The 23,414-nt window shown below is 38.9% G+C and overlaps 1 protein-coding gene across 1 annotated transcript in view; it reads right to left on the reverse strand.

The window, feature by feature from the left end:
- The window catches only part of LOC140165705 (uncharacterized), a 30,656-nt gene that overhangs the window by 1,747 nt on the left and 5,495 nt on the right, over positions 1-23,414 (reverse strand). The window contains exons 3-14 of the mRNA XM_072189015.1: positions 20,392-20,573; positions 17,493-17,599; positions 14,756-15,027; positions 12,552-12,734; positions 12,031-12,071; positions 11,484-11,581; positions 10,112-10,379; positions 7,706-7,935; positions 6,747-7,007; positions 2,600-2,757; positions 1,610-1,715; positions 1,046-1,256 (exon numbers count right to left, since the gene is read on the reverse strand). Of these exons, the coding sequence (XP_072045116.1) occupies positions 1,046-1,256; positions 1,610-1,715; positions 2,600-2,757; positions 6,747-7,007; positions 7,706-7,935; positions 10,112-10,379; positions 11,484-11,581; positions 12,031-12,071; positions 12,552-12,734; positions 14,756-15,027; positions 17,493-17,599; positions 20,392-20,573 (2,117 nt within the window). The remainder of the gene's footprint in view (positions 1-1,045; positions 1,257-1,609; positions 1,716-2,599; positions 2,758-6,746; positions 7,008-7,705; positions 7,936-10,111; positions 10,380-11,483; positions 11,582-12,030; positions 12,072-12,551; positions 12,735-14,755; positions 15,028-17,492; positions 17,600-20,391; positions 20,574-23,414) is intronic.

The following is a 23,414-nucleotide window of genomic DNA, read 5'->3' on the forward strand; positions in this document are numbered from 1 at the left end:
TATACTGTATATAGATGCAATATTTGTAATGATAAGTCAATTGAAATGAACCTTGTTATGAGTTATGAAAAGCACTGGGCTGAAATAATAATCGGTTATTTAAGTTTCATTACGGATATGTATATGGATACTCCATTTTATTGGATACTCTGATCCTCTAGATGTAAACTTTGGCCAATCAAGATTATGGTAGTCAATGTGAAAAAAATGTTTGGATCCATTTATGTATCCATTCTACATTATAAATTATAGGCTACCCCATTCTTATAGCTAAATACTCACGAAATGCAATATGGTTACCCAAAATATGGGCTTATACTGTGTGTATGCCAGGTTTACTTCATAGGTATTCTATAATACACTCTAGTCAGTCTCGTTCCAAGTTGAGAGCAACGCCATGTTGGATTTCGCAGTGGCAGATTCGAATCACGAGCGCCAACCTAATCCAACGTGGCACATACACACGCGTATAGAAGGACGATTGGTCCGTACGCTGTCGACGCAACCGCGTAAACGCACTGATTTGAATATGTCACTGCAAAATCCAACATTGCGTTTCTCTCAACTTGAGACGAGAGAGACTACAGTACTTATGACTTCTTCAGAGTCTGGATACTTCAAATACGTATGGCTACTATGGCTACTCAAGATAATACATCTCAAGAGTACGATAACGTTTTGCCAAATCCTTTATAAAAATTAAGCGTACTACTAAACTGTCCAATGCGTATTACTTTACACAAGGTTCTATGCACACGCGTGACGTCGCATTTGTCACTGCGAGAGGACTACGCTAAAATGATTTGGTAAAAGATTATATGAATACTTCAGATGCATATACTAAATTAGTCCTAAATTGCATAACTTAACAACAGGGTCCGTTATGTGAACGAACGCGGTAAGTGAACACGTGATGTTGATTTGGTGACATTGAATAATGCTGATTGGTTACATTGACATCACGTGACATCTCGGGTTCACATACCGCGTTCACATTCGTTCCCCTAGCGCTTTTTAATATGTTTACGCGGTTACAGTAACCTACCTTTGATCCCAGCTTTGATTCTGATTGGGCCATCAGTATTGGTATATGCCAGGGAGGTAGGTATCCCATCAGCAACATCACGCTTTGATATTGGGAGACCGCCTAAACCATCTGGCCCGCCATCGGCCCCACCATCTTCTGTTTCTTCACACATTTGAATGCACGATGGATCGCTTAGCATACAAACACTCATATCGCAGTGTATAAATACCTTTTAAAGAACATAAGTTGTAACATTTTTGTGAAATAAAACAGAAATAACAATACTTCTCTATTGCTTTTGCTTTGCGTATAATAATTATGATGTGCTTCTGTCATCACTTTGCTGTAATCAGGTGTTTAGATAAACATGTTGGGCAGTCAAGCAAATCTTGGTTATTAATCATTTACAGTTTTGGGATGCACTCTATCCACCTGCCAACAGGTGTGGGTTAAAACAATGAACAGTTCCACAGAATTTCACAGAACTTAAAACTACATCATGTAAATCGTATAGACTGATTTTTACTAAAAACAAAAAAACATTGTGTAGCGTTTTCCTAAGCAATAGTTTATGTAACCTACCGTAGATCCAACAAAATGCCCTAAGAATGCGAACGCTTCGATTGAAAACCTAGCCTTCCTCACATTTGGTGCATCATGAATCACAGTAGTGTCATCTACAGGGCATCTTGAGAGAAAACAATGTATCATCATCATCATCATCATCATCATCATCATCATCATCATCATCATCATCATCATCCTTATCTTCTATATCTCAGATTATTTGTGAAATGTTCATATCGTGTTGCATAGCAATGGATAGCTACTTTATGCCCCTTTACAATGACACCACATTTGAAAAAATCACCTTTTCACGGCTGAGTACACGTCTTATGAATATAGTGGGGTCTTAAACAGAATGTACCAAATTAACCATTACTCTTTGCCGCAAGCTGGAATCCCATATCTTACACAATCTAGGAACCAATGCAATCCTCCAAGATGACAACGCTCGCCCCCACAGAACCAGGGTATTCAACAAGTACCTACAGAATATGGGAGGAGAGAGAATGGAATGGCCTCATCCCAATGGAACACTTGTGCACCAGCTTGGTCGTGGTGTGCGTGCCACTAACCAATGCAACCACATTGAATGACCTGCAACGAATTCTGGCTATCCCACAGCAACGTGTGACCAGGCTGGTGAGCAACATGATGAGGAGGTGTTTGGCTGTTGTGGCTGCGTATGGTTTTTCCACCCGCTATTGAGGTTAGTGACTAGTGTTGTTTGAGAACAGAATAATGGTCACTTTGGCATATTCTGGTTGAGACCCCACTACATTCACAAGACATGTACTCAGCCGTAAAAAAGGGGAATAATGTAGCTATTCATTGATATGCAACAGGATGTGAACATGTCACAAATAATCTGAGATATAGATGCTTGAAAAAACTTACCAAACTTGTGTTGTTGAGTTTATATTATTGATGTTTCTATTAAAGATTATGTCACAACACAGTAATCTTTTCTGGAATTATGATAAGAATGTCTTTGACAATGCGACCTACCCATTCTTGATGAATTCATAGTAGATATGATCCAGTGGATTTGCTGTAGGCGTGGCTCTACAAGATTGGAGGAATAAGCCCGTATCACCGATATTGTAAAGTCGAGACTCAAAGTATAGTCGCTGCCTAAGATCAACGTCAACAGGAAAATCACCTCTCTGAAAATCATAATGGACAGTATTGCCCGTAATCCTGTTTTAGTTGTATTATAATGGACTGAGTTTGAAATCCGACGAAAAGGTTGTGTTTAGATGAATGATCAGAGTTATAATACTTTTAGAAGATAAATAAAACGAGAGTAGCGTGAGTCCTTTGATTTTTTTTGGGGGGCTTGATTGAGGTCGGCAATTATCAATTGGATTTTTCAAAATGTTCACTTCGATTGGGACATGACTCTTCACTACTGATAAAAGATTATACCCCGTTTACATGGGCAAAAGTCGTAATCGAATTCACTAAGTCATAATCGGCTTAATTCGTATCATAAGTGTTAACAGGTACAGTCGTAATTAATTGTTATTCAAAAGTCGTAATCATTTGAAGTGAATTCGAATAAGTCATCATTAGTTACGACTTTTCGCTAATGTAAACGAACACGTTGTTGAATTTGTGTTTACCTGCGTAAACAAACGAATTCGATTTCCTGAATGCGAATTTGCAGTCGTAATTCAAAATACAGCTTAAGTCGATTATTTATTTATTTATTTATTTATTTATTTATAACATTTGGCACAATGCCAGGCAGATCCAATATTGATTACACAATAAATTGAAGGATTGCCCTTACATTAAAATCAGAAACATTACTAGAAAATACATATAATCAATACAGAATAAAATAAAACAAAACATAAATTATGTGAACTGGTTAGAGGAGGTGGGACTGGATGGCCAATTTGAAGGCCTGGAGGGAAGAAGCATTGACAATAGCTTCAGGGAGATAATTCCAGATGGAGGAGGCAAACGGATAAAATGATCTCTGGGACAAAGAAAGCCGGCGGAAAGGAACTTGAACAGCGCGGGAATTGAGGTTTCGTAGACCAGGTCTGGGATGAGACTGGAAAGGGTTGGGAGAAGAACAAAGATTGGCAAAGATTTTAAATAAGTGACACAGAGAAGCAACATCACGACGCTTACTAAGAAGAGGCATGTCGGAATCCAATAGAAGGTCCTCATGGGAGAGGTTCCAAGACTGAAGAATGACACGACAGGCGAATCTTTGGGTAGACTCAAGACGGTTGGTAAGGGTTATGTTAAGAGGATGCCAAGTAGTACAACCATACTCCAGAATGGGGCGAACCAAGGCCAAGTACAAAGAACGACGGATGCTGAAGGTGGCTGATTGGAAAGATCTATGAATGAAGCCGATGATTTTGCGAGCTTTTCTGCATATGTTATCAATGTGAAGATTCCAGGAAAGCTTGTCAGACAGCCAGACACCGAGAAATTTCGCAGATGACACACGTTCAATAGGCAGGCTGTTAAGAGTGAGATTGAGATCCGGAAAAGGGTCCTTCTTAGTGGAAATGACCATGACTTTTGTTTTGGAGGAATTGACAGAAAGGTGATTAAGGAGAACCAAGAATGGATGGAATCAATGTCGGATTGGAAATCAACCAAGTCATCAGGAGCAGAGATAGGCTTGAAGAGAGTAGTATCGTCTGCATAAAGAACAAGAGAACTGTTTAAAGAAAAGGAAGAAAGACACAAGTCATTAACATAGACAAGAAACAACAGAGGCCCCAGGACAGAGCCCTGGGGAACTCCAGAAAGCACAGGAACAGATTGTGAGTCCACACCACGGATAGCAACCAACTGGGACCTGTTGGACAGGTAGGACCTGAACCAAGAGAGAGAGTGGACCGGAAATACCAACAGCTCTGAGTTTATGGAGCAGAGGGCTGTGGGGACGCGGTCAAAGGCTTTGGATAGGTCAAAAGAGCCATGGCGATGCTTTTGCGATCCTCAAGGTGATTGTACCATTCATAAAGAGCAGTTGAGAGTGCATCCGTGGTGGAAGACTTGGGTAAGAAACCAAACTGTCTGTTTGTGAGAATATTATTGTTGATGAGATGCTGCAAAACTTGACTATGAATAACCTTTTCCAGAAGCTTACTGCAAATTGGTTGCAAAGAGATAGGTCTGTAGTTAGAGGCAGCGTGAGGATCCCCAGATTTGAAAACAGGGATCACTCGAGACAGTTTCCATGCATCAGGAATACGGCCAGTTATGAGACTCAAGTTGAAAATATCAGAAAGAATAGGCGAGACAGTAACCACAGTGTGTTTCAACATGAGGCTTGTGATTCCATCAATCCCAGCGGCTGAGTTGTTGTTAAGCTTGGAGATTAAGGGGTGGATGTCATCACTGGAACAACTGCAAAGAGAGATAAAGGAAGAAATGTCATAATGGAGAGATGGAATGTCAGAAATATTGGAGTCATTGAAGCATTCGGAAAAGAAATTACAAAAAATATTGGCAATCTCAGCCGAAGTGGTACCAGAAGTGCCGTTATGGTGAACACTATCAGGAATTGGAGATTTACCTGACCTGGACTTGCAATAACTCCAAAAACGTTTGCTAGGAGAATCATTGTCAAGGAGATTGTCAAAGAAAGATTGTTTAGCATACTTAAGTTCATTACTTAATTTGTTTCTGATAGTTTTGTATTTGGCATAGAGTTCATCATTTTTTGTTTTTTTCCATTTTCTGAAAAGAATATGTTTCTTGCGACACATTTTTAAAGTTTTTTACGACTTTTACCCAATGTAAACGGGGTAGACTTAGCACTACTTAAAACATAAGTTGGTATATTTGAATGAGCGTTCAGTGTCAAGACTCATGTTTACAACTGCGTGAAATCGGGTCAAGAAAAAGTTCATTCTCTTGTCTAGCTGTGTATGAATAAGTATTGTTTTAGTTGATAACTCGAGAAATTGTATAAAATAATGCACTTGCACTGAGATGATGATATGTCTAATGCACTCGCCCTGAGGGCACGCGTGTTAGACTCATCAACATCTCAGTACGCGTGCATTATTTTGTACTATTTTACAGCAAGTTATACGCATTTATTATAGCTATGTGTGATTTGCTCCGCAGCGACGCCCTCAATTTGTGTTAAATTTCTCCTTTTTGTATGATTGTAATGCCCAATGGTGTACTAAAATACAATGTGAAAGACTAAGCCTGAAGTGCTTTGAATACAGTAAAATTTAAGTTTTTATAATAAAACCGGAGATCTCCGGTTTTATTCAAAGTTCACCGATCGAATGGTGGCTAAACACATCGCGTGCGTGTATTTTATTAAATCATTGACGTATAAACTGTGTGCATATCGCTATTCGTCTCACGTCTTGTTTGTTCGTCCTAGCTGTGTGAAGCTACGCCAATATTCATGATACTATAATACGATCGGCGAGCTAATACACGCATTGTACGCGTTGGAATGAAATAACAATTTTCTTCATTTTCCCTCATTTATTTCGCTCGAAAGGGGACAATATGATCATTGAAAACTAACATTTAAATAGGAATCTATTCTTTATGCAAATCACACAATATGGCTTTAATCTTTATAATACATGAGAAAAAATCCCGTGATTTTTGCTATTTTTATGGCAAAATTGTCATTAAAAATGTTTGAAAATGCGAGAAAATGTAGATGTATTAAAAGAACGCATTCGAATATAGCAGTCAAGTTAGCTCAATTGATAAGGCGTTCGACTATGGTGCGAGAGGTTGCGGGTTCGAACCCTGGCGGTGCCTATACGCTCACATGGAAAAATTGAGTTTGAGCTTGAAATTCCCTTGGACAAGGAACTCACTGCTAATTTGTCTCCTTGTAACCCGTATGATACTCGAGGAGCTGATCCTGGTTGCGATGGTTATTTGTGGAATGTCTATGGTGTGCGCTCTTGAAGCAGCAAAGTCCCTGAATTGTTATTTAATGGTTTGTGGAATGATGTGGGGCCGTAGTGGTCAGCGACAACCTGTAAAGTGTGCTGAGGCTTGTGGATCAACGTCTAGGCGTTGTGCCTGTGCGTAGCGCACTATAAATCACTGCGGTTTTTTTAAATACACTCTTGGCATGTTTCTAACGTTTGATCTGATTCGTACTAAGAATGTATGAAGACATAAATAATACCTTGAATTTGTCAGTAAATGAGTCATCAGTGCACATATACAGAGAAAACTCAAACTCGCCATATGCAATCTCGTGATAAACTATGGTAGTAATATTTGCATTGAATTCGGCGAATACTGGCCTTTGATTGGTTAGCTCACAAGACACGTGGATTTCAATATGATGTGTCCTTGTGATGAAGCTACCATTGCGGTATGGTTGAGAGGGGATGTGGATTATGTTCTCATACTGGAAGGCGGGTTCACCCTCAATGTCGGTTTCCTGTGGTAGGAAGGAGATGAAAATCAGGAATAATTAGTGGGAGATAAAGACAATGCAAATAATACAAAAACCTGCCACATAAGCGATAAAGACGATATCAAGCTATAGTGTGTCGTTTCAAGTTGAGAGTAACGCCATGTTGGATTTCGCAATGGCGGGTTCGAATCGATGCTGACAAATAGGGTTTCTACGCGTGTGTATACGTATACGCCCAGCCGGATTGGGTTAGCACGAGACGAGACACACTATAAGTTCATGGTTATGGTATATAAGTTAAGTGTATAGTAAAAATTGGCAAATTATGTTGAACAAGGCCAGAAATATTATTCGCAGTTTAAAGTTATCATCTTTCGTTTGGAAGATATTTTCAGTAATGTACTGATCATCTAGCCGCTGCAGTGAGCCATTGCATTTGAAATCCATACTACACATGTGGTAGATTTTCGATATATCTTTGACAGGTGCATTTAAAATGGAATTAACACATTAGGCAGCACAGGTCAACTAACAGAAACGTGGATCTACTTTTCGGCGTAGTGATAAAACCCCAACATTTCCCGCCTATTTCGAGCTGATAAAACTATACTACTGTAGGTTTCTGGTGTATCACAGATCCTGGAAGGAGAATTAGTTTGGGCATAAATATATATATATTAGACATGTAAAATAAACGAAATAAATGAAAGGGCTCTACGTACATGAACCTGTGTATTACACATCTCATAGGCACTTCCAATACTATAATGTGATTCATTCTGGTAAGCTCCTATACACGAGGCATCTTCCAGATGCATGGTAGTCGGATCAATATCACCCACTAATGCCCTGGGTACATAAGTCACCATGTAGCTACTGCGGCACTCTGACTTAGGTCTGGCAAGACGTATTGTGTCTGGATCTCCTGGGTTTTGCTCTGACAAGTCAGTATCTGAAAGCAAAGAGGGTAATTAACTAATAGGACCTATTCATTTCTGGCTTCACACATTTGGATATTTTGAAGACTAAGACTGAATGCATTTATCGTGTTATTAATTACGATCTACGACAAATACAGTATCGTCGGTCGCAACACATAGTGGCGTAGAGTGATTTTCCAAACTTTCCGTTTCACATAGTGGCGTATAGCTTTAGAGCTAACTATTATCCTATAGCAGTTATTCCTTGTTAACTATTAAAGACACAGTTTAATAGTTTGAACCTTAAACTTCAATTTCAAATGGAATCAGGCCACTGAGAGATAACAGTGGAGAAGTATAGACCCTGTTACTAGTAGCATATCCTTCAAAAACGGTTTGCTCGGAAACGTATTTTGTCCTTCACGTATATGGCAAGCCAAGGGGGCCAAAAGCGTGGAACAGCTACGCGTAGCTTCTTTCTCGTTACGAGCAGCTGTTTGACCAATCAAAATAGTCAAATTTAATCACGTGGTTGGGTCGTTAGCTGCGCGTAGTATAGTTATAGGTATCCTCTTTCACAATTATTATCTTGCAATTAATTTACGGAATTAGCATAGATAACGAACGGGTAAAGGAGGCCAAATCACAGCACGTGTCAAGAGAACATGTTGCTAATGCCTGGCTAAAATGACACAAAGCATATTTATTTAGTGTTTCCAAGTTTACACCGTGTTTAATAGCAAGTAACTTTATACTGTTATACCCGGGCTGTATTAGCGGTGCAGGGGATATGAAGGTCAAACAACAACAACTACTACTACTACGGAAAGCGATATCACATGCCACTGTGTAAATATGGAGAGAGTAAAATGGGTCATCATTTTTTCGGAACGGGGGGGGGGGTTCCTAAATTTACAAAAGTCGGCGTCAATAAATTGCGGCCCTCACTATTTCGGCATCAAAATGTTATGACCCCCGACTCCCACCACCGATACACCTTACCCCCTAGACAGGCTAAAATTGTATTGAAATCAGTCCGACAATAAACACACTATCTGTAGTCATCTTGTGACTCCCTACATTTTGTCATTATCAATTTATGACCCCCTCCCCTTATTTTTCTTTCCAAAAAGTATGACCCCTATATTTGGGATCCCTTCCGAAGAAAATATAGAACAATCATCATTCTGTTCAGATATTACTTTATTATAAATAGCACCTATACCATTTTTTGCTGATATACTACAGATATTTTCATTTACAAAAATTAACAACGTAATATTTGTGAGAGAGGATGTTTACATCAGCTCCACGTGTTTAAAACCGCGAATCTGATTGGTTAATAAGCTGCACGTAACGAGAAAGAAGCTGCGCGTAGCTAGTCCCACGTTCTGAGCCGCTTAGCTTGCCATACACGTACGCCACTATGTGTTGCGACCGACGGTATGTTATCACTATGGACCACAATAGCCTCATCCCAATGGCATAGTCCAATAATCTCAATTACATAATCATAGTGCAAAATTTGACCTCAAGTTGCAGAGTATGAGTTTTTGTACCCAAATTTTCAAAGGTCATTCAATGAATGTACAAATGTATTGGGGTTTATGAAAGATGAGCATGTTGTAGATCCTAGTGTATTTTGTTGGGAAAGCTCCATATTTCTTGTTGTTAAACAGAATCTGCATCTGTCATGTCTTCTACACACATCGGTATATTGACACGGGATAGGGGTTAAGAAATTTGACTCCCCAAAATTAAAATAAACAAACGTTTCCGACTGTTTCCAATATACAGTTCTTTCAGGAAGACCCTGTATAATTATTAACTTTATATTATGCACTCCTTCAAGGTTAGTACCTATTTTCAACTATTGTGGTTTGGTCGTTCGCAGTATCTTGCGAATGGTAGTGAACTTTGGCAAAAACTGCATTGGTCATTTCATAGCGAGCGTGTAGAAGGATTCTAATATCACAGATATATTTTGTAGGTGGTTGTAAAAGGGCTGAAACAACATCACCTTAAAACGTACATACGCAACTCATTAACAACAATAAATCAAGCACGTTTTTAAAGTATGTGATTTGTAGGCTGAACTTCTGCAAAACATCAAAGTGTTATTTTTCAATAATATATTGATTTAGATAATGAAAATCGATCTTTTGGCTGCATCGACCAACAGTACTTAGTCAACCCAACAAATCTTACCGCCAGTACGGAAATTCCATTCAGCCAATTCAGAAAGAACATGCCCACATCCACGACGTACATTCTCAGCCACACCCTGGTGGACACGGATTGTGTAGTTTGTGTTACTGTCCAAATTGAACTCTGGTGTGTCGATTCCTATTCCCATGCCAGAAGGCATCAGCATCACATGGGTCGATTCAGAGGAATCATCTACGCTAACTGTGTATAACGCTTGTCCTGATGAATCTAGGAAGGTTACAAAGGCAGGTACATCGGGAAGTCGGATCTGGCAATGAAGATGACAGTATGCTTTGAATGTTTGGATACACAGCATAGCATTCACAAGCCCCCAAACGATATATATTGTTTGGAACGATCAATGGAATGTTTAATCCATGCCCTTAATTAAACATTATTCATTAGTATTTCAACAACAGTCTGTCCACATAGTATACAAATATTGACTGCTATGAGGGGCATGGTTAAAATTATAGGCCCAAGGTGCAAAACCATGACTATGCCCCGAGGCGTAGCCGAGGAGCATAGTCATGGTTTTGAGATCACCGCGGGCCTATAATTTTAACCATGCCCCGAATAAAAAAGCAGTCAATATTTGTTTTATATACCAAATCTTAAGATTCTTGTCATCTGTTTGGTTAAAAGCATTGATTTTGGGAAGAGAAATTAATAGTTTCAATGCGAACGGCACACAGATTACAATCTGCGCTTTCTGCGTAATTATAGCGCGTGAAAACATTAACGCGTGCGTAATATCATTTACGCTGGGAAAAACGCGCAGTTTGATCGTGACGCACGTGACCGGTCCATAGTTCATTTCCATGGACCGGTCCATAGTTCATTTTGCGGGCATAGTTAATTCAATGACTGCACTTTCAACCAATCAGATGACAGGAATCTTTATATGAGGTATATAAAGTAAATAGACCTCGGAAACTGGAGGTATGAGAATAATTATTTCAGTGCAATGCGTGTGCAAATTCTTCTTTGGCGCGCCAACTGCTGCGCGATTTGTACTTGCCGAGTGCACCACGCTCTTTACGCGTCGACTCCCGATGTCACAGATTTGGTTTGTACTTTAATATGCACAGACTGTATGTGAAACGAATGGACATGGTTAGATGAGAGCTTCAATTGATGGGAAATAAAATGAAGGATTCTATTTAAGTAAAGATCCAAGAATATTGAAACACGTAAAGAAGGAATTGCTTTCAGCATCAGTGACGATGAACATTCATAGCATAAAATACAAAATAATCGTATCTGGCTCTGGGTAGCTGGCTATGTCTCTTTGAAAAAAAAACCCCACCTTCTAGTATTAGTTTCAAAAGCTTTACAGTACCTCAGTTAATTGAATTAATTAAACACTTACTTCATGATCAAACACGATAGTCCACGCGGATGTCGTTGGTGCAACAGTTTGTCCTGGACTCGGTGTTGATTGTTCTGGTACAACATGTACAAGGCTTCCTATGGGGTCAAATGCAGACTTAATAATTAGATTAACATAATCCTTATTGGCTTAGGAAGATTTTCAACATGGAGGGGGGGGGGGGTATATTTGGTGGGCCACCCGGGGGGGGGGGTGCCCGAGGTGGGTTCCCCCTGGGTGTCAGAAAATTTTGCAAAATGTAGATCACAAACACCCATTTTCCTTCTATTTTATCACAATTTTTTAACTTCACCTGGATTATTGAGGGGGGAGGGCTGAAAAGTATTCCAGCCTCCGCACCACAATTATTGAGCCCCCAAGCCCCCGGTTCCTAAGACTATGCTCCTTAGACTTTGTAAAAACTTCAGACTCAGAGGTGTAATAGTGTCATAATAAAAAAACATGTATGGGCCAGAACCTAGTCTAACTTGCAGACTTTTAACATTAAACACACGGGAAAAGAAAACTAATATCATGCTAAACATACCTCCAACATTTAAGGTCACACAAGTCTGTTCGCTGGCGTAGCTGCGAGAAAAAGTGTTACAACACTTTATTTTAGACAAAGATTGTATTCATTTAGACTGGAATTCGTCCAGAACTGATAGCCTTTACATTTTTTATAAAAACTTTTATAAAAAATATTAAAATTGTGTATAACTTGCTCGGATAAATTCCTTGAAACTGAAGGATAAGTTATTAAAATTGTCATTAAACAAGCACACATCGATGTTACCTTTGCTTATTGGCCAATAGTGAACAATGTTATATAGTATACCGTTAACGTCAGTCACAATCAACTGGCCAATCATAATCATGCAATTGGATCCTTTATGCCCCTGCCCCATACTTTATGCTCGCGATTGAGCAGCATGAGCTACGGTCGACTATTCTGCTAAAGTCGGAGCTTCTGCAAAGTACACATGTAACTTGACAAGAAGCCAGCAACGTACACCTGCTTCCTGCTTTCGAGAATTTAAATTCTATAAGAACATAATGATACATTACTGTTGACTGTCTTCGCTGTTTCCGTGATCCTGTGCTATGAAACACATCTGTTTATTGCCCTCGTAATCGTCGGGAGGTGTCCAGTTCAATACCACAGAGTAATCTGACGTGGATCCGGCCAGTAGGCCAATAGTAGACTTTGTCATCCCTTGCGGGGTTCCAACAGACGCAATATCAGCAATTCTGGTAGTAAATAATCATAGCAAATGTATCAGAGGCCCGGTTATGTACCTCTTCGGGCACCGATAGCGTTATAGGACCAAACAAGATGTTGTGCCTAAGATGACGACAAGAAAAACATGGACTCTACGGACACGGGGAAGGACGGACGGGCGGCCGGAAGGACGGACGGACCTTTCAAGTAGGGTCGGTGTAGGCTAAAATTATCCTTACATAAAACATCCCCAAAATCTGACAAATCTAAAAACGGAATACTTAAAAGTTGATTGTCGAAGATTATAATGTTAGGGTTCGTCAGTCCTAAGGTTCGCTGGTCCGAAAATAAGGTTAGAAAGTCTGAAAGTTATTGTTAGGCTTAGGCTTAGGGTAAGGGTTAGGGTACCGGCGAACTTTCGGAATAGCGAACCCAGGACTTGCGTACCTTAGAACTAGCGGATGTCGAAAATGTCGCCAGTCGGAGATATATTAGGGATGGCGGCGGTTGAATCGCGTTCCTTTGTTTAGAACAATAGAAACTGGCTTCAACCAGACGAAACCGCTTGAAATCGGTGGTCGCCCGCAGGTCGAGATTTGATTTAATCTCGAAAGAGATTGGAAGTGAGAAGATTGGAGATACTCGGCCAGTTTGGTTGGAATTTGAAGTTGGATGGGGGATCAATAATTTAGGCATGTTTCTGCCCTTAATTTCTTTAAAATCAGAATACGGCAGAGATATTTGCCCCGCAATTGCAATACTAAACATGATTGTTAAACTGTATCCCGACACCAATTCGCCCCTCTCTGGCCGCAGAAGTTCCCAGTTTGGACTCACCCTGGGCGCTACACTATGGACCCAATAGCCTCATCACAATAGCATAGTTCAATAACCTCAATTAAACAATCATAATGCATAATTTGACCTCAAGTTGCAGAGTATGAGTTTTTGTACCCAAATTTTCAAAGGTCATTCAATGAGTGTACAGATGTATTGAGATTAAAGAACTGTGCCCCTGATAGATGAGCATGTTGTGGATCCTAGTGCTACTAGTATATTGAAGATTGCGGCAAGAGCGGGGCAAATTGGTGTTGGGACGAAGGTGTCAACTCATGTGTAAATGCCTACTGTATAATTTATTTTGTAAATATCTATACCAGATTTGAGTGGCGTCAGGCTAGGCCGGTTTCGTCGGCAGAGTGCAACGCTATCGTAAGTGCAGTAGAATGCAATAGCTGCCATTTGCAACATTTCAATAAATGTACTTACTTTTAACCAATAACACTAGAAAAAAAACCCCAACTACATGTAAAGGTGAAGGTGATATCTTGGGGTTAGCTTAGTGGCTACCAGGAAAGTATACAGAATATCAACACTTTACAATGCGCATGATGATCAGGAGATTATGCTGCAAACAATAGGTATTTTACAAAAGGCAGCTATTACCTTACTGCACTTACGATAGTGTTGCAATCTGCGCCGACGGTTTATGCTCGAGCATGCACCTGACCCGTTGCACACCGACATCGCCCGGTTAATAATTACATTATACAGTCAGAGACACTGAAATGAATACCCGGGATCAATACACGTGAATGTGCTACGCACGATTTGATATTCAGACGATAAATCTTTGGATACCGGGGTAGAAAATGATGAATATCTCCCGTAATTGATTTAGTCTAAAGAAGCCAGATGTTGTTCCTTGCACTTGAATATACATGTTCAACGGATATGATAGCTTGCATCTTGAGAAAGAACCATTGCGTCTTGAACTCAGAAACTGACAAAATATTCTGATATAATATGTGCCGAACTATAGCGCAGTGTATGCTAGCTGCACTCACTCGTGCAAGCAGTCTAAAAGCATGATCATTGACCTCATCAATGGCGTATAGATGCTCACTCAGACACAGAGAGGTCAATTACCAGGCTATTGTCAGTAGCCTTAGTCGGATTTCCCTCATCTCATTATGCGTCTAAAAAGGTCGGAACAAAATGGCCATGCGTGGCTGTGGATTCAACCTACCATGGCACCATTGGTACTTACGGACGACTTGTGTCACTATTTCTCGCTGCTATAGTCATTTGCATATCTTGGCCAGCCGCTATTGGAACACAGAGCCCGGCAGCTGGTGTAGGAGATACGAACTCTGGTCGCTGACATGAACGGTCGCTGGCATAAACCTCCAGAAGAAATTGGATGGGTACTTTACTGAGGGCTTTGTTAGAGGTTGTATTGATAAAATCTTCAACCATTACCGTTACTGCGTAATAACCTGGAGCGAGCTGGACAGGGGCAAACGATAGCACACAAGCTTTCTGTCAAAAAACGAAAAGGGAAAGTAACACCTTCAGTAGAAACAGGCAAAATCACGCAGTACGATGCTGAACAGTCCTTTTGTTATTTCAATGCATTTAAATAAGGCTCATGAATAATGCTAACCGAATATAATGACAATATTAGCTAAAATTACCTTAATAGTTGTGTTGGATCAGGTCCCGCCCCCCCCGACTCAAACTCAAACACAAAAGTTGACAGCCATGACAGTTACAAAACAGCGCGGAAAAGGGGTAATTTTTTTACCAGTAGCAAGGACCGCGAAATTGCCAACATAATATGCAGTATCACCTGTATGCAGATGACATACAGGTTTATATCACTGTTGACCCATGCATCCCTGGAGATGCAGCTTGTGCCATCTTTAAGCTCTCTCAGTGTGTCAAACACATCAACAAATGGATGGTGTATAACAAATTGAAACTCAATCCTGACAAGACAGAGTTCTTTGTTATGTCTTCTCCAAATCATGCTAAACGCTTACAAGATCTCAGCCTCAACCTTGATGGTACTGTTATATATGTATCGTCTACTGTGCGCAATCTGGGTGTCATTTTTGATCAAAATATGACCTTGTCTCAGCATATCACCAGTTTGAGTCAATCCATTAACTGGTAAATTCGCAATATTTACAGGATTCGCAGATTCATAGATTTTGATACTTGTGCTAATATTGTTAGATTTCTCATCATCTCCCGTCTAGACTACTCCAATCTTCTGTTAAATGGTATCAAACAAAAAGATTTGAATCGTTTGCAGAAGCTCCAAAACAAATGTGCCCGGCTGATTTACCAACAACTAAAATCTTGCCATATCACCCCCTTGCTCACTGACTTGCACTGGCTCCGTATTGAAGACCGCATCAAGTTCAAACTTCTCCTGTGTGTGTATAAGTCACTGAATGGACTCTGTCCCCAGTACATGAAAGACTGTCTGGTGGTGAAAAAACCTCGTCTTGGGTCAGTAACCACCCGTTCTTGTCACAGCATGAACCTTGAGGTCCCTAAGACACATAAATGTGACGTGTCATGTCAAAAGGAGACACTTTTGGGCAGGTTATCAATTTGGAGGTTTTTACATATCTTAAATATAGAGGTAATTTGCTCCACAACGCCGTTTTCCACATTGAAATCGGTCATTCCTAAGTGAAGATACTGAGTTGTTAAGTTATGGTATTATAAAATTGGAAATTAAGATATCGGCCTTTAAAAATATTATTGACAATGTTGAGAGTAGGAATTACTATGAAAAATGTCTGAAAAAATACAAGATGCCAGTGATATTCCGGTCTGACACTATCAGGCAATATTTTAAACATTAATAACAGCACAAATTCGCAACAAACCCAAATTGTGAAAAAATCACCCCCGGCCAGATTTTTGGTTATTTCTCCATTTATGATCCTGCCCAAAAGTGTCTCCTTTTGACATGACACGTCACAAATGTGCTGGCGACAGGGTCTTCTCAGTGGCTGGCCCCAGAGCTTGGAATAATCTCCCAAATCACATTCGCAATTCTCCAACAGTTGAAAGCTTCAAATCTGCTCTCAAAACTCATCTCTTTCAGATTTCCTATGTTTAGTTTTTCTTGTTTTTTGCTTCTTTGTTTTTATTTTTATTGCGCTTTGAATCCAGCGGTAAAGGCGCTATATAAGTGTTGGTTAATGGTTAATGGTTAATTGGCAAAATAGGGGGTATTCAATTTGGACTGTCCGGGAAATTTGATCATGAAATCAGCAAAATAGGGGGTATTTAATTTGCACTGTCCGCGAAATTTGGATAAAAGGGGTACTTGGGAAAATCTGGTAATTTTATGTCAATATTTAGTGTCATTGAAAAGGGGCGTTTGAAATTTTAGTCATTGAAAAGGGGGTGTTTGAACTTCTAGTCATTGAAAACCGCAAAAAACATTACGTTTCAATACCTGAAGAGAATTGATCAAAATTGAATTCCATCCTGAGGTTGGTATCTGTTAATGAGTTGACCACATCACCAGGCTGTCATTATAGCTAGAGGCAGTATATGGCATATATGGGTCAATGAGACATGTGTGGTATTTGGTTCCCAGGATGTGAGTTTTGCCTGAGGCAATTTGTAGTTAAATGTTGATTCCTCACTACAAGTGTTATTACCGTTGATTTGGTTGAAAAGGGAGGTGAGACATGATCAAATCTTTCCAGGGAACAAAACGTCATGAAGGGTAGTTGTTCCCAAATTTTGTCCTCGATTTTGCATTAAAAAAGGGGGGTAAATTTGATGAACAATCATTGCAAAGGAGGTCTTTGAAAGGTTTGGTAACTCTCATGGTTGCCAACTTTTGTGCTGAGTTGGGGGGATCTGGTAATGCTGACTGAACATAATGACAATATTAGCTAAAATTACCCTGAATACTTGTATTGGATCTGGTAATGCTGACTGGACATAATGGCAATATTAGCTACAATTACCTTAAATAGTCGTATTGGCCATGCGAATTTTCCGCACACTTCATCGCAATCATCTTTCAATTTATTGGCCCATCGACATTTCACGGTATCGCCGTCTGGGTCGCTTACTGAATAAATAAATATGATTTAATATCTCATTAATTACATTGATATGACAGATTTTAATATGATACGCAAAGTAGGGGACGCACCATTAGATATTGTCGGGGGGGGCTAGGGAGTTAGGGTCAGGCAGAATTTTTTTCCCTGCCTTTGGAGGCAAATTGTTTTTCGCCACCTTCGGTGCGAAGTTGTCTTTTTTCAAATTTAATGTTTACCTTTATACAGACCTGGGTAGGGAAACATTATTTTTTTGCTCATCAGTGAGGCAAAATCTTTTTTTTACTCATCAGTGAGGCAAAATCTTTTTTTTTATACTCATCAGTGAGGCAATTTTTTTTCTTCAAAAAACCTTTTCTTTTATGTACGATCATTAGATCAATGGAAATTAATAACAAGTTCTGACCGGAGGAGGGGGAGGGGTCATTCAACTGTAGAAGTGACGGAAATGTGCCTACCGGGGTCGCGGAGTAGGTGCCTATCAGTGTACAAAACGTTGTTTTAAAACAGGTGGGTCATTGGTACTAAAAGAATAAAAAATAGGTCATTGGGTATAACATTTCAAAAAAGGGGTAATCGGGTAGAAAATTTTGTAAAGCAAAGTTCAATTTCTTCTTCCAAATTTTCCAATTTTCCAATACATATTTGCTAAAATGAGAGAATTTGAAAGTTTCTGCATTATTTTGTGACATTTTGATGATGCCATTGTAGAAAAAAGGGGTCATTGGGTAGCCACGACCACAAAAAGAGGGTCATTGGGTAGCTGTAACTGAAATATAGTGGGGTCATCGGGTATGACTTTTAAAAAGGGGGTCATCGGGTGTAGTCGACTTCAAAAGAGGGGGCCTATTATTGACGGGCACATACCGTCACTTCTAAAGTTGAGTGCCCCCGGGAAATGATATTCTCAACATAAAAGATGTCTCAAGATTACAAGACTTGTGCAACATATTATTATATTATCTTGGCTAAAACACTTGTCATAACTTTGAACTCTTACCAAATTAACTGATTAATCAATCAATCAATCCATCAATATATCAATCAATCAACATATCAATCCATTATTCATATCAACAAATCACCCATGTCAACAAATCAATCATTTACAGTTTAATCAATCAAGCAATTATTAATCAATCAATCAATCATAATCACTCAATTAATCAGATTGATCACATTAATCAGTCAGATCGATTACATCAAACAATGGAATAAAAATAAAATAAATAAAAATACTAAAATATTTCGCCTTGAAACATTAAAGAGGATGGGCCGTAATGTAAGCCTCATCCCCTCATCGTCCCTCGATCAAAATGGATCACATTGGTACCAGTAAAATCTGTCAATATTCTCTAAATTATATCAGAAAATCTTTTATTTGTATTTTGAAAGTCAGAATGTCACTTCTTTAAGGTGGTACTACACCCTCTGATAAATTTTGTGATTAATTTTGCATTTTTCTCAAAAAATAACTACACACTGGTAACAAAAGTTATGTATACTATAGGGGCAAGGAATCCAATTACTTCACTGAAATTTCAGTGATTCAAGACAAGTGGTTCATATTATGTTAAGAAATGAGGTACATTCTAGCGGTACCTCTTTTCTTATCAAAAATAACGTACCACTTGTCTTGAGTCACTGAAATTCCAGTGTTAAACTTAACTTAACTAACATAATTTATAATGCGCCTTTTCCTGTGGCTACAAAGCGCAACAAGCATATTAAAAAGAACAACAAACATGATCAAATACAGAAAACAACATTATGGAAAAAGATATGTCTTGAGCATAGTTTTGAATGATTCAAGAGTGTTGTAACTGAATTCCTTGCCCCTGTTATATACATAACTTTTGTTACCAGTGTATTATTTGTTGAGAAAAATGCAAAAATAGTTACCACCTTTCTGATATCCAATAATTTTCATTTTTTGAAATTCACGATATAATACAAATTTTATGACAAAATATTAAAATATTTTTCACATTTTTGATATATAACAGTCCTCGAAGTAAATTTTATAAATCTAATGATATATTTTAAAAGTGTATGTAGCTGGAAGGAAAAGCCGACGATCAATTGAACATTTTGACCTTTCATATTGAAGATATGGATTTTTTCCCCAAAAGATAATTTTTTGGTTTTTGTGTTATGGGAAAAAAAATCCATATCTTCAATACGAAAGGTCAAAATTTTCAATTGATCGTCGGCTTTTCATCCCACCTACATACACTTTAAGTATAAATCATTTGCCATAAAATGTGTATTACATTGCGAATTTCAAAAAATCAAAATCAAAGGACATTCTTCGTATTCAGAATGCAATTCGATATGTCTGATGTGCTCTATATTTGGTTCACCTCAAGTTCGGTAGTGACGTCATTGCTTTTTCGCGTTTGCGCCGCAAGCGTGCCAACAAACCGCCTCTGTACGCGTGCGTGTACACTCAGCGCGTTGAACTTTACGCGCGCGAGTCGATACTGCGGTAAGAAAAATACGCACATACGTCACTACCGAACTTGAGGTGAACTAAATTATAATGTCCCACAATTAATACTTTTCAAACGTTCATACCCCATCCCTTAAACTATAACTGAAATAACAGCTCAGTGTGGTGTTGGATCAATGTCATTCAATCGTGCTTAAACAGCATGTGATGAAATCGAATTATCCTCCCCTAAGCAATAGGCCTACATTTTATGTCACATAAGGATTGAAGAAGTGTCGTTTTGACCTCAACTTCCAATATGCTTCCAACAACAATATTTATTACAGTGTCGTGTTTTTATTTTGCTACCTGCTATTTTGATGAGAGCATTGCACTGTTGCTGAATTCGTTGTAGTGGAACAGTGGAGGCTAAGGGGGAGTTGTTGATGTTTCCCCTACTAGAATACTCGGTCAAGTTGATACCGGTTGTCAGACGAATATTACGTGGTACGTCGTAATTCTCTAGTCTAATCCAACAACATGTCTGGAGGCTGTTAAAACAAAATTCCATACCATATTGTAAATAATTATGAGCAGGTAGGGTAACTACTTGATTATATTTCTACATGTTCATACTACATACTCTGAAAATGTTAGAAAATTCGCACGAAATCACATTTTTGTTCCTAAAATGGGGGTTATAGCGCCCTCAACGGACACTCTCTCCATAGGGCTACATGTAAAGACCAGTTATAGACAAATGGCCCTAAAATAAAACGGACTCGTTCATTTTTCCTCAAATTTTGCATATGATGTAGATTTAACATCTGGAATGTAATGCAAGTGGTGTCGTTGCTGCTCTTCTAAATTCATTTTAAAATGTCCGCCCCAGTCCATATATGTCCAACCATGCGGTTCATTTGACACTCCACTCCCCCCCCCCCCATTGCTCCATTGTTTCTAACACTGTAGCTAACGACCTGTAGCACATCGTCCACGCCAGGTAAAGAATGTTTTGTATAGGCATTAAAGCACGTGTTTTATAAACTTCCCGCTGGCTGCTGAGAGTAGCTTCTATTACAAAAAGAAACTTATACTTGTACTACGCCCTTTGTGAGCGATTGGTTAAAAATCAATATTGGCTAAAAACCAATCAGCGATGGAAGAATTAATTCAGCCATGAATTTTCTTTCACAATAAACAGGTTAAACATTTTGTCACTGTATTGTTGAAGGTCGAGTCTTTCAACGGTCTGTATAGAATAGTAAACTCAGCGACAATCAGATCACATTCCTGCATAATTTAATTTGAGATGAATTGATTTTATTCCTAAAAGAAAAATACACTACATGGCGAATTTTCTTGAGTTGGTAACGTTAAAGAGGTTAAGTTTGACCTCAAGAAACTAAGGGACCCTAAAGAATGCACAGCCAATATCGGAGGGAAATTTGCTCCGCTCATCTGCCTGAATGATACAGACCTGGATTTAGAATCCTTAACGGACACATAACACAAAGTCCGGTATCACGAAGGAAGTGCTGGGACTCTGCGATAGGAGAAGTGTAATCGGTACAATCCAGATTGAGCAAGAGAATACAGGGAGGTCATGAAGTTGGTTAAGAACAGCATTACACGATTAAGAAAGCAAACAGTGATGGGGAATGAAAACGAACAGTATTGAACAGCAGCGTGAAGAGGTGGAGTCCAGCCTGAACAAGAGCATCAGTAGAAAGGCATATCAACTGGTAAAATAATTTAACCACTGTTAAAGGCCCATATAAAATTAACAGGTGTGGAAATAGGAGTATAAACTGACCACTAGATCCAGTTGTAGTCCTGCTAATTCATGGCATATTGGATGGCCTAGGGGAAAGTTAGCCCATATTAGCAAGACTATCCTTGCCTTCAAGGTGAAACAAACCTACTCATGTTACCCTCTGGCCATGGGCTGGTCTGGTGTCAGATCTTACCCAGGGAAAGATGACATTCCAATATATGCCTTTAAGAACAGCATATCTGCCACTATCCAGGACATGAATGGGAAGTGTCTACTGAAAAAAAGAGACACTTAGTAGGTGGACGCAGTATCCCAGCAAACACAAAAATGTTTTTAAAACGTTTTAAATAAGTTATATTTTGGGTTTTGGTTTAGGTAAAAACGTTTTAATAACATTAAAATGTCGGGTTATATAAAGGTCATGAAATCGTCTAAAAACGTTTTGTATGAAAACACACTACAGCAATATTTTTTAAATGTTTTTGAAATGTTATTGTAAACTATTTTTGCAAACATTTTTGGCCAAATATTTTGTCAATACTTACATAACATTATGTTAAAATATTTGCACTCAGCAAACACAGAAATGTTCTTAAAATGTTTTTTACAAAACGTTTTAATAACATTTAAATGTCGGGTTATATAAAGGTCGTGAAAACATTTTAAAAACGTTATTGTAAATATTTTGGGCAAACATTTTTTGCAAAATATTTTTTGAACCCCAAAATAACATTCTGTTTAGAATGATTTGTACCAAGTTTTCAAAAATGTTTTTGGAATGTTATTAAAACGTTTTTATACCCTTTATATAACCCGACATTTAAATGTTTTCTGTAAAACATTTGTGTTTGCTATGCAGTAAATTACCAACAAATGTTATTTAATGTTATGAAAACGTTTTATACCATTAATGTACCCTTTTTATAACCCGACATTTAAACGTTTTCTGACAACCTTTTATAACCTTTTGCGAATGATGTCGAAAACGTTTTGTGTTGGCTGGGATTGCTTTGACTTGTACAACTACGAACTGCAAGGCGATCCATCTATCATAGACTGCCCTCAGTATTACCCAGATAATGAGGAAAGTCAGCCTATCTTGAGAGAACAGGTGGAAGTTGCTGAGAAAGCACTGAAAAAAGGCAATTCACCAGGCATAGATAACATTCCAGGTGACCTTGTTCAAGCAGCATGTGATGTAGCTATATTGATGTGCTTACTAAGATATGTAACAACATTCAGAAGACAGGCAACTGGCCTACACCTTGGACATTCACTGGTGATTACACTCCCTAAAAAGGAAACCTCCAGCTTTGTCAAAACTACCGTACAATCAACCTCATCAGTCACCTCAGCAAAATAATGTTAAGACTCATCTTGAACAGACTGAAACCTCTGGCGGAGAACATCATCGCTGAAGAAAATGCAGGCTTCAGAGCAGGAATATGGTGTGGTATGCTGCGCTTTGGGCCACTATGAGAACCCATCAATAGTGCGTACCATCGAACAGCTGTAAAGTAATGCCATGAGTGCAGTGCTGGCAAATGGAAGCATAGGCGAATGGTTTCGAACAACAGTGGGGATTAGACAAGAATGCCTGCTATCACCAACGCTA

This window comes from Amphiura filiformis, chromosome 12 (assembly GCF_039555335.1).
Source record: "Amphiura filiformis chromosome 12, Afil_fr2py, whole genome shotgun sequence".
NCBI classification, from domain to species: domain Eukaryota; kingdom Metazoa; phylum Echinodermata; class Ophiuroidea; order Amphilepidida; family Amphiuridae; genus Amphiura; species Amphiura filiformis.